The 13,414-nt window shown below is 36.2% G+C and overlaps 1 protein-coding gene across 8 annotated transcripts in view; it reads right to left on the bottom strand.

Annotated features, from left to right (window-relative positions):
- LOC138318158 (neurexin 1-like) overlaps positions 1-13,414 on the bottom strand; it is a 206,814-nt gene that overhangs the window by 78,260 nt on the left and 115,140 nt on the right. For all 8 annotated transcript variants that reach the window (XM_069260301.1, XM_069260297.1, XM_069260298.1 and 5 more), the window contains 2 exons: positions 5,342-5,485; positions 1,602-1,762 (listed from right to left, as the gene is read on the bottom strand). In XM_069260301.1, coding sequence (XP_069116402.1) covers positions 1,602-1,762; positions 5,342-5,485 — 305 coding nt within the window. The remainder of the gene's footprint in view (positions 1-1,601; positions 1,763-5,341; positions 5,486-13,414) is intronic.

The raw sequence follows: 13,414 nt of genomic DNA on the forward strand, positions 1-13,414 counted from the left end.
TTAGCAGAACCAGTGCAATGCACTGTAACAGTACCCATTGTTCTTTTGATTGGCAATATTCGCTAGGCATAGAATTTCTTAGATCAAGAAATTAATCAGTATGAAAATACTATGGTTCTCTGAAAATTTATTTCCTGGCATCATCTCATTTTCTTTCTTTTGTCGTTTGATTTAACATGGATGAGAGACATGAAATATGTCATGTTTTTGATTGAGTCGCTGCACTTATGTCAGCGTTGTGAGAGAGATTGGACAGGACTGCACTCTGTTACACAATGTCCCCTGGGAAACGTCCCCACATCCGGACGCAGTATCATCCCGCGTTAATCATGCTCATTTACGTTACTAGATTTTCGACATACAGTGCAGAATTAATCTCGTCATTTCATTTGGATTGATTTTTCTTCGCTTGTGCTTAGTCACTTTGCCCAATGGAAAGATTATTGCGCTCCCCATTAGGGCCATAAGTCTGTAGGGTCATATGAATATAATTATCGTGAGAAAAATATCCACAACCACACCTTTGAGATAAAGAGTTCGGTATTTACCACACATTACCATCTCATTGGATATGAGGGTCATGTGATAATGTTGTAATAGCTCGATGATTTCTCCAGGGAATATATCATTTCTTCATGTATCTTCAAATGGTGAAGAAGATTAAAAATTATCAAGAGCTAACATCAACATTAAATGTATTTACTTTCAATGATACAATTACATTACAGTATAATATAGGGTTCGAAATGATTTGGTGATCTATTTCTAAAATAATGTTACTTCAAAAAGTTCTAACCACCTGTGTGAAATGTGTCTCAGGGTTATATCAGTGGCTCAAGGACCAAATGCCATTGTGTGAAGACAGATTTTAAAAGATACAGAAGAAAGTGTAGCAAATATTAATGCTTTACAGATAAACAAGGAAATAATCCAGATTTTACAAAAACACATAAAAAAACACATGAGAGGGAATACCATATAGAAATTAAGAACTAATACATCATTGATACAGGGATCAGGGATATTGTATATATACCACATATAAGGCACATTTTTGTAGGTGGTATGGACACCATTACTTTAAATATAATATATATGTTAGAGCTAGAGATCTCTACATTAGTAGTATTGATCTCAATATATCTCACTACAGGGGAAACTTCTCAAGAACTAACTAATGTTTACCAGAGATAAGGATTTGAAGTATGACACCCCTAGAACTTCCAAAGATGTGATTTTATAATATGTCATGGTAACATTGTTGTATACAGATTGTTGATAATTTTCAATGCAAAACCACTAGAAGGCTAGACTGTCCTAATCTAACAAGCGGTGAGAATTTGTAATACCGAGCTAAAAAGGAGCCGTGTCAAAGAAAAGAAAACTAATGCTATAGTACAGCATACCATTCTGGTGAACTAACACTTAAAGTGAAAATATAACAAATATGTTATAAAAGTTCACTAAAAAAATACCTGGAAATATTCATAACAAAAGTGAGTTAAACCAGCTATAAATAGCCTATGAACAACAGTCACTAAAATTTTGGCAAAGTGAAAATTCAGAAAGATAAAAAAAGAGAGTATTAAAAACACGCTTACCTCCCTTGTCTTCCTCTTCACAAGTACATGGTGCCAGTGGTTGTCATCGAAGCGGTATACACCTGGTCGGATTTCTGATTCATATGTTCCAGATCCAAGATTAACTGTGACACTTACACCACCATTCTTAAGGGACACTATCAAGAAATCGCTTCCCTGGCCTGAAACACCAAAACATATTATACTGGTAACTACTTTTATATCACGGTGTCCAGTTAGGTCCAAGAGGTCACAGATGGACTATGTCCATCAACATGGACTGTGTCCAAGAGGTCACAAACAGATCCCCTCCCATAAAAGTGGACTTTGTCCAAGAGGTCACAGATAGATCTATGTCAATCAAGTTGGACTGTGTCCAAGACGTCATAGACATATCCTTGTCCACCAAGGTGTACTGTATCCAAAAGGTCATAGACAGATCCCTGTCCATCAAGTTGGACTGTGTCCAAGACGTCATAGACAGATCTATATCCATCAAGGTGGACTGTGTCCAAGACATCATAGACAGATTCCTGTCCATCAAGGTGGACTGTGTCCAAGACGTCATAGACAGATTCCTGTCCATCAAGGTGGACTGTGTCCAAGACATCATAGACAGATTCCTGTCCATCAAGGTGGACTGTGTCCAAGACGTCATAGTCAGATCCCTGCCCATCAAGGTGGACTGTGTCCAAGACGTCATAGACAGATTCCTGTCCATCAAGGTGGACTGTGTCCAAGAGGTCATAGACAGATTCCTGTCCATCAAGGTGGACTGTGTCCAAGACATCATAGACAGATTCCTGTCCATCAAGGTGGACTGTGTCCAAGACATCATAGACAGATTCCTGTCCATCAAGGTGGACTGTGTCCAAGAGGTCATAGACAGATCCCTGCCCATCAAGGTGGACTGTGTCCAAGAGGTCATAGACAGATCCCTGCCCATCAAGGTGGACTGTCCAAGACATCATAGACAGATTCCTGTCCATCAAGGTGGACTGTGTCCAAGAGGTCATAGACAGATCCCTGTCCATCAAGGTGGACTGTGTCCAAGAGGTCATAGACAGATCCCTGTCCATCAAGGTGGACTGTGTCCAAGACATCATAGACAGGTTCCTGTCCATCAAGGTGGACTGTGTCCAAGACATCATAGACAGATTCCTGTCCATCAAGGTGGACTGTGTCCAAGACATCATAGACAGATTCCTGTCCATCAAGGTGGACTGTGTCCAAGACGTCATAGACAGATTCCTGTCCATCAAGGTGGACTGTGTCCAAGACGTCATAGACAGATCCCTGCCCATCAAGGTGGACTGTGTCCAAGACGTCATAGACAGATTCCTGTCCATCAAGGTGGACTGTGTCCAAGACATCATAGACAGATTCCTGTCCATCAAGGTGGACTGTGTCCAAGACGTCATAGACAGATTCCTGTCCATCAAGGTGGACTGTGTCCAAGAGGTCATAGACAGATCCCTGTCCATCAAGGTGGACTGTGTCCAAGACATCATAGACAGATTCCTGTCCATCAAGGTGGACTGTGTCCAAGACGTCATAGACAGATTCCTGTCCATCAAGGTGGACTGTGTCCAAGAGGTCATAGACAGATTCCTGTCCATCAAGGTGGACTGTGTCCAAGACGTCATAGACAGATTCCTGTCCATCAAGGTGGACTGTGTCCAAGACGTCATAGACAGATTCCTGTCCATCAAGGTGGACTGTGTCCAAGAGGTCATAGACAGATCCCTGTCCATCAAGGTGGACTGTGTCCAAGAGGTCATAGACAGATCCCTCTCGATCAAGGTTGACTGTGTCCAAGACGTCATAGTCAGATCCCTGCCCATCAAGGTGGACTGTGTCCAAGAGGTCATAGACAGATCCCTGCCCATCAAGGTGGACTGTGTCCAAGAGGTCATAGACAGATCCCTGCCCATCAAGGTGGACTGTGTCCAAGAGGTCATAGACAGATCCCTGCCCATCAAGGTGGACTGTCCAAGAGGTCACAGACATATCTATATCCATCAAGGTGGACTGTGTCCAAGAGGTCACAGAGAGATCTATCCCATCCAAGTGGACTGTATCCAAGAGGTCATAGACAGATTCCTGTCCAACAAAGTGGACTTTGTCCAAGAGGTCACAGACATATCCCTGTCCATCAAGGTGGACTGTGTCGAAGAGGTCATAGACATATCCCTGTCCATCAAGGTGGGCTGTCCAAGAGGTCATAGACAGATCCCTGCCCATCAAGGTGGACTGCGTCCAAGAGGTCATAGACATATCCCTATTCATTAAAGTGGACGGGTTCAAGGGGTCTATACCTTTACTACAGTTATCATGAACAAGAACACCTGCCAGCCAATATGTGTCAAAAACTGGAAATGAGCAAATGTTTTTTTAAATGAAAAAATAACAAATCAATACCAAAGTTCTGAGAAAAATCTTCAATAGCATGATTACTTTCTTTCTCTCTTATGGAATATTTTAAAAAATGACAAAGAATTGATTTGTATCAAAGCACCTGGTTTTGTTTTGAAGTTAAATAATTCCATTTTTATGTCAATTAACCTTTATTCAAAGCTAATAGCAAAATAATATTTTTGAGTATTCTTAATGCACATGAACTAGTTATTCAGTAAATAACCTAAATGTACTTGCCAATCTCTATATATAAAGCCACATCTATCTATATCTCAAAATCTTGGTTTTGAAAAACATTTTTCAAGTTAAAATAGTAAGAAAATAAAAGGAAATGAAAGAAACCACTTTCCTCTTAATTTTAAACCACAGAAATGTCTTTTTATCAAAATTGAAATGGATCTGATAATGTATAGGTATTCCTTGGCCACCATTAACAGGAAAAGTGTAATCAGATCAAACCATATTATCTAAGAAACCCACATTTAGAGTCCAACTACTTAAGTGTCCCTAGGAAGTGAATTACTGGGACAAAGTAATGGCAGAACTTTTCAGTAGATGGCCCGAGTGAGTGAAAACATTTACTGACAAAGCTCTACAGTCACCTCATAGTTGATGTCAGTGAGAACAGAAACACTCTATATACTAAGACACATAAAGACAAGAGGCTGTCGATCTGAAATGACATGAGAGAAGCCTTTGGTTGTACCGACGACGTACAAAGGCTTGGAGACATTTCACCATTAGGTATAGGATTCCACACAAAGGCTTGGAGACATTTCACCATTAGGTATAGGATTCCACACGGATGTCTTCACTTAGACAATAGACAATTCATAGACAGACGTAGGACAAAGGTTTAGGTAGGCGTGTTATAACACTTCTCACCTATGAAGACTCAAATGACATGTTGTCTTTAACCAAAAGACAGCAAAAGGTCACATTATCTAGGAGTTGGGGTCTAAGGAGAATAGAATCCACAGAAGTTGATATCTGAGATTGTAACTAAATCATTGTATCTTAGGAACAAAGTCATTTTGTAATCCCAAGGATACTAACTTAGAGATTCATAGTATTGCACTTAGAAATGATATCATGAAATGTATGAAAAAGACAAAAATTCATGGCATCATTCAGAAGCAGAAGATTTACATTTCATATGCTGAAACATCTTTGGATTCTATTCATGAGTCAAAAAACAAGAATAAATTGTAAAATAATGCATCAGTAAACACACTTTGCATGAATTAAATAGAAATGGTGTCTCTGCTTAAATGAATGAATGAATGAATTAAATAATTAATGAACAAATTAATGAAGGAATGAATGAATAAATGAAAACCTACCTGTATAGAAGAGAAGACCGCTAGGCTGGCGTGTTCTGAAGTAGAGACTAACCTCATCTGTATTACTGGTTGGAGCACTTTTAGATGGCCATTCGTACATAAAATATTGGGAACCAAAAAATGTTACTTCAGACGGAGCTCTTTCTGAAAAGACAACAATGGAAAAAGAAATAGATAAGGTGAATTAAACATAATATTGTACAAAAAGCACCAACAATGGAACAAAATGCAATGACGGGAAAATTAAAAAAGAAATAAGCTTAGGTGAATTGAACATAAATTGTGCAAAAGTTGCTAAAATATATTTAATTTCAAAGGAACAAAATACAAAGAATGCATCATTCAACCATTTTGTCAATCAAGGATTTTTAATGTTGTGGTGCAAAACGTCTAATTGATAATTGTTGTACCAGAATGTTTCAAGCCATTCATCACTATAACCTCATCAATGCATTTCTTCCCTCTTCAAATTTGATGTTTTTATCAAGTAGGTACACAATGTTGTTTTACAATAATGGTACTTATAACAATACATTTTTATTTCTAATTCTTTTATCTATCTGCTAAAAATTTATTCATGCAAAAATTTTGAGTCGATGACCAGTTCAAGAACAAAAAGAACTGTTCCTGAACAGTCTCAACATAGCAAGGATGTTTTGTATTCAAGAACGTTTTCAAGAAACGTTCAAGAATAAAAGTTACAGAATAGAACATTTATTTTAAGTTTATATATCAAAACTAGTTCAAGAACAGATGAAGAACTTAGATGTTCAGATGTTGTTAAAATGTCCTTGAATAGTTCTTAATATTATCAAGAACAGTTCAAGGAAAAAATTGTTCTTGAAATTTTCTTTACAATATGATATCTTATTTTTCTTTTAGGCATTTCTTTAAACATTCAACTAAACAGTGTGAACCACTACACACAATGATATTACCGAGTGAACAGTTTTATGACACATGTATTATCTCGGCACCTCTCCTATCTTATAATGAATTACTTGAGTCAGATAAATACATAGCACAGAATGAGCTGCGACAGTGATAAGGTGCCTAATAAATCACCATTACATCATTCCGTGTATGATTACTTGTTTGCTGCAAATCATGCACCCTGCCTATTTTTATCAAATCAACACATATAACAAGGTTTGATGCTCAAGCATCCCGCTTGTTTCAACTCTCTCATTATCAACAGAGTTAAGTGTTTATCAAAATTAGATTTTTCTATCAACACACGATCCTTTATAAAATCTTATTACACCTCATAACCTTCATGAAATATGGCACTTAATTATAGCAAGTTAACAGGGAAAAAACTTGTGAAAACACTAGAAATTGACCTTTAACCTCCCCAGGTGGCTGCCGAGCTTTGATATAGACGTGTATTATGATATAATCAGGAAAACAAATAAGATATATGTCAATTTGTAAGTTTCATCTCATAACAGATATAAGGAGTCTTGGTAACTTAATTGTCTTGTAGTTGACTTACACATGCTTTAGGAACACACCTACAAGAAAGACGACCTTGGTGAACCCTGACAGAGTGAGAATGTTCTCATTAGGTCTGTTTGTGGTGTTTTGGTCTCTAGTGTGACATATAGAGATTACTGCGCCACCTGTGCCACACTTCTTTATATACGCTCTCCAGGAACATCCATCAACAGTTGCCTTCAAAATGTCAACATTGACTCTTTTATTTTCACGAAGAAGGCCCAATTAACTTTTTAAATACATCTTCATACCAGGAAGTGCTAAAAGGTACCGTATACCTTTGAACTTTTGACCCTGCACGGTGACCTTTGCACCTATAAACTTGGTATGTTGGCCATTCAACTTCCACTGCAATAAATGCCTTTCCACTTTGAGAAGTTCTTTCTTGGAATAAAATCAATCCACTGAAACTGGATGTACATACTTTCAAAGAATTTAATGGATACATGTAAGAGCCTTTGACCCCTGTATTCAGAAACTTTTATACTAAAAAAAGTCTTTTCTATCCAATATACTTGGTAGGAAACTCATGAACATTGAACCAGTAGTAGTACATGTCTTCATTGAGCTTTATAAAAAAAAAACAAAGACTGAATTTTGAACCAATGAAAATGTTTTCATTTTAACTACTATATACAGTGGCAGTGTTATCATTTGTTTTTCATTGAGCATTACACAAAAGACTGAGAACTTGGAACCAGTAGCAATTACATGCAATTGCAAACACACAAAAGACTAATGAATTTTTAAAAGATTTGGATGGCATCAATTAACTAAAACATAAATTTGATCCAATGACCTTTTTTCTGCCATAACTTCTACAACAAAAACTTTTGAATATGAACATAAAGACCCTTAAATTCAAAACCATCTATGCCAGAGATAAGTGAACTTTGGACCTGAGAAGCCTGTATATGATCTATACTAGACATTCCTCAGGTAATGGTAGTTATAAAAATTCAAAATACCACACACCTGAGATATTGAATATTCAATCTTTATTTCAAAAATAGTTTGAAAGTTGACCAAACTTTCTGCAGTTTATTTTGTAGTGGTTGTTGTAATCAGGTTGTTTTGCTGTTGGTGATAAGATCTTAAACAAGTCTGGTGAATTCTTAATTAGTCTTTGTGGCTTTATTCCGGGACTCAAACGCGTCCAGTTCTGTTTGTATTTTAATCTCATCAATAATAATGTTTTTGTTGTCCATGCCATAAAGGCATTTGATTTTTTCAAAAGTTGAAATCTACTGAAATCCTAATTTTCTTTGGAATCACGCTTTATCTGCATATGATAATCCAGTATAGTCTGGTTTTTATCGAGGGATCAACATCCGCAGCCAAGAGGCAACGAGCAACCAGCGGACCTTATATCCCAGAATTCCTATCACGTTTTCTTCATTGATTTATGATGAAATATTGATTTCCTCTTGCACTATATACCAGAAAAAACCAAGTGTGAAACTTCTAATTTATTGTTGTAGTCTAAAAACAAAAATGCAAAATGCATGTCGAAGCGTCAGTGCCTGGCAAGACTACGACATCAGCGCTGACCTCTTGTGAAATCGAACAATGTAGAACCCAGCATGCCTCGCCGAGTCTAGAAAACACTTACAGGGAAATCAAATTAATGACTTAGTTGGTCTAATTTGCTGTTAGGGTTGTTTTCCTGTTTCAGCATTTTGTACAATTTTGGGTATCTTTCATTATTGATTGATAGCAGATTCTATGGGAGCTAGCTACAATCGCTGTACTAGGTAGGGAACAAGGCCGATATTGTGATCTTGCTCCTTCACAATGCTCAGTATGTCTTTCTATCGACTGTTCATCAATTTCTCAAGGAAAATCAATACTGAATGTGGAAGAAGCCTTGTTAAAAGAAAAATTCCTGTTAAGAAGGATGCTTCCTAAATCACATAAAAAATCCCTACAACCCCAAATTGGTGGATTGAGAGCACGGAATCAGAGAGTAAATGTTCCACCAGCGATATCAATTATAGCCCTCGGTGATACAGTAAGAAACCTTCATCGTTCTCCAAACAACACAATCAAATTTTCTTACTCATCCACATGTAATTATTCTCTCTTCAATCAGAGAACTACAGCAGCTTCCAAATGAGTTTCCAATACATATACATGGAAATCTAGCATTGGCTGCAGTGAAATTAGTATCAAGTTCTACACTGGAGCTGCAGGAAAGTTCACTCTTGCAGAAAAAAAAAATTCTCCTGAATTTTGGAGTCAAGTTTTATTCATGGTGCTTGTAAATCAGTGGGTATGATGTTTAGTGACAGTGGGATCATTTGACATGGTGTGTACCAAGTTTGATAGAAGGAACTGGAGTAGACATAATGACCGACACCAAATACTTGGATATTTCATGACTCAATAAAGAGATGAATTCTTCTACAAAATACATCTGTACACACAATCAGGATTTAGGTATACTCTGGTTTCTGACTCTGTCAATGTAAACAAGCACCTGCTAGTGTCGTCTGCCAAACTCTGAAGAAATCCTTCAGGCATACTGACAAACAACATGTGCACCTATTAATGGTCCTACATGAATGGTTTCTCTCTAATGTGATGGATTTATATTTTTTTTATAAAATGTCTCCTGCACTTTCTCACTTATGCTGTCAAACTTCTCACCATGCATACTGCACTTTCACCATTAATGGAGAATGAAACAGCATGGCATTTGTTTATTTTTTTCTATCAGAGTTAAGTGTGTTTGAATGTCTTCTCATTGAAAGTATCAAATGTCTATCAGCACCACTGTGTTATCATCCAAGCTAATTTATCACTTATGTATTCTCCATGTTTGTTTACTTTTTCTGGTTTACCAGAATTACCTCTAAGAATATTTTTGCAGTAAGATTTAGTCTGAGAAGATCCCAATTGATCTCTTCATGTGTCTCTACCATAGTACTAAGGATTCCCTCTGATGCGAAACATTATGACCTTTAACCTATTATAACCTATTCTATATAGTCCCTCTGCATGACCTTTGACCTGATATTTTGAAGCAACTTCAATAGTTATGACTTTAAGACATGTTTACTGCAGCCATTACCTTCAAATGTCATGGCATTGGAGACATTGAATGAGTAAAATTTCAGGACCTTTGTCCAACTTTTTTGAATTAATTCTTTGTGACATATTTCATTTGCTTTGTGATGTCATATTACCTTTAACATTTGGCTGAAAGATTTAAGAGAGTATAAACATAACTTAATTAAGGCTTCACAACCATATACATATAGTTATATCCTCTGTATCAACCTATAACCTCTGAATTGTCCTCAGTATCTCCTATCGGAACTCAATCTCTCTGCATGAGCCAACATTTGTCCTGTTGATATTAAGTGGGTTTGAGCCCACACTTGGCCGCCACCCAAGGCTACTGTTGCCTGCAGTTTACAATTATAAAATGAAATATCAATAGCTGAGGGAGTTAAAGGCATCAGCTATAGATAAATGTTAATCCAGGGCTACTGATCTGTCTGATTCTACTTACTCTCCTGTATATAGACATATATAAATGTACCTGTCCCCCACATCATTCAAACCAGCAGGTGCCCCTTCAATTTATCCACTATTGTCATGAACCTGATGTACCTTCAGCAATTTATAGTTTTCAACTGAACATCTTCTCTCAGATGATAATAGTTGTGAACATTATTCTCTGATATTGTTTGTTACCATTCCATCCTTCAATTGCCATTGAGAATCGATATAGCTAACATCTTTCCTTATTAAAAGCAAAAAAGAATTAGCCATACTTTCAATAAATTTCCTGTCAATTTACAAAAGAAAAAAAATCTGACACAATGTCATGATTTTTCTCCTTTTGAAAAATTTGAAATATTTTTGATTTGATGAATTTTCATATGTTCACAAGGCTCGTGTCTTTGATCAAAATTGACTTTTAGAGTTTCCTTGAACCACATTTCAAAGCTGTACCAAAATAACTGTTATCTCCCTTGACAGAGAAATCTTCAAAATTTAAGTTGCAATTGTAATCCCCAAGTGAGACCACAGCTGTTGTGCTCTTAGTGTCAGGTGTCCTCGGGGCCCTGTTTAATAAGAATTATGTTTCTGTGCTATCCTGGTATCATTATAAAACCACTTTCAGCGTATAACTTGAAAGACATTTGAAAATCATCATGTATAGTAGTTAACACCGTACAGTATACCAGTATTACCAAGAGAAGGTATTAATAATGTGCAATAATGAGATGTAAAATTCACCATCTTTCTGTGAGGATCGTTAGATACGTGAAACTTTCTATATGTTAATTACTATCTGTTGACTGTACATTGGAAATATGGACTGCATCAATACTTATATACTAAAGTTTATATATCTCAACTAAAAACACAGTGCCAAGAAATAAAACATACCTAACACAAGTTTATCTTTTTGCTATTATAGTCCCTTCTTTCTACAAATAAAACAACAATGTTATGAGATCTAAATAAAGAATACATGTATAGTAACGTCTACCAACAATAACACAGTCATTCATAGACCTAAACAAGGGAAAACCAGCCTAATTTAAGAACGAAAATGTCCTCAGGTCAATGCAAATGTCAGAAGATTTGGAAACAATTAGGAGATTAGAGGATGTGATATTTACGACACTGCATGGTTTAAAAACTTCTAAAAGAAACCTAACAAAAATTAATTGATCTCAAATAGGTTTTTTTCCTTTTCTTCTTGGGTTCAGTTCCACACAACAAATTTCTTTTAAATGTTCTTTAAACTACCGATTTCTTTATCACTGGTACAGGTAAAGGAACTTGGTGGAAGAGTAATGTGCCAAAAAAACACATTACCTATGTACAAGAAAGGTTACTTTCATTAACAAATCATCAATATTTTACCTCTTGTTTGTGTTGTTTTGTACTAATACTGTTGTTTGTGAACACTGACAAAGGTCATGTGACACATAAATACTGCTTTACTCGTCTGGTTGATATTTCCGTTCATCCTGAAATCTTTTAACTATACCTAAAAGTTCCAAATTCCTTTGGGTATTCTTTTAATCATTACAGAAGTCAATTTCGACTGTTTTTGTCCAATCTTTAATACATTTGTTGATACTTAAGGCAAAACATTTAAAAAAAAAAAATTTCAAAATGTCTGTCAAACTAGTAACATGAGCCACATCCAGAGGAAATACAAAACAATTTATTATTTTCTTATGTATCTGTTTTCAAGTTAATGCTGTTTAGTGTTACCATGACAACTACCACACTCTGTACCCTCTGATCCCTGGGTGTCTGGTTCATAAAAAGAACTCTATCACCAACAAACTGTCAGAAATGACAAAAGGCCAGTAACTGTTGGTGGTACATTGTCATGACATCTGCTTTTTTTTTTACAAATGGCATCGTGTTGGGGTTATGTAAGTTAAAGTGGCTGGTATTGTAACCATCTCATAGCTAGTCAGCAGCAACAGGAGTTTCAACAGTATCATTAGTTTTTCTGTATTTGTTTTTAGATATTCTTTCATTGAATTGCCTTGAAACCAAATTATATTCCAACAAAGTAATTTTGATATGCTTTAAGACTATGAGAGTATTTAAATAATAATAAATGATTTTTTTTTATGCAAGGAAAAAATATTTTAAATATATCTACAATGATAAGCAAAAGTTATTAAATCTGGCTTTTCTACACAAGCCAGAAATGGCTAGTCTAAAGATTAAAAGATTTTTGCAAAAAGTATTTGGGGGATTGTTAAGCATTTGTTGATAAAAAATAAATAAACTTTTTAGGACAAGTTAATAAGACAGCAGCCTAATAAGTGAATGAATATCAACTCTGTATCTGCCACAGGCAGAGAAGAAAATATTTCACCATGTACATCTTTGTGTTGCTGTAGGAAAACTAGCTCCCTGACTAATGGAAGTTGTTCCTTAATTACAGACAGTATTGTGAAGTCTGGTACAACGGCCATATTAATTCTCCTAAACACTTGTCATTTCTCTGTCTATAATAACACTTTCTTCCTTCCAGACATGAGCTGTACATGGGCATGTGGTATTTTGGGATTGTTTTGACCCTGACCCTGTCTCAAAGAGTCAGACATAAGATCAAGGTCAAGTGAAGGGCACATAGCCGAAAAGGCATCAACCATCCTCACAATCATGACAAATACCTTTAGAAGATGGACCATCGTCACAATCATGACAAATACCTTCAGAAGATCAACCATCCTCACAATCATGACAATTCAATACTTTCAGAAGATCAACCATCCTCCATCATGACAATACCTTAGACAGATACAACCATCCTTCATCTACACAATCATGACAAATACCTTTAGAAGATCAACCATTCTCACAATCATGACAAATACCTTTAGAAGATCAACCATTCTCACAATCATGACAAATACCTTTAGAAGATCAACCATTCTCACAATCATGACAAATACCTTTAGAAGATCAACCATTCTCACAATCATGACAAATACCTTTAGAAGATCAACCATTCTCACAATCATGACAAATACATTAAGAAGATTTCTTTGTGCTGTTTTTGTTTTCAAAATTTCTCTATAA

This window comes from Argopecten irradians, chromosome 3 (assembly GCF_041381155.1).
Source record: "Argopecten irradians isolate NY chromosome 3, Ai_NY, whole genome shotgun sequence".
Lineage (NCBI taxonomy): Eukaryota > Metazoa > Mollusca > Bivalvia > Pectinida > Pectinidae > Argopecten > Argopecten irradians.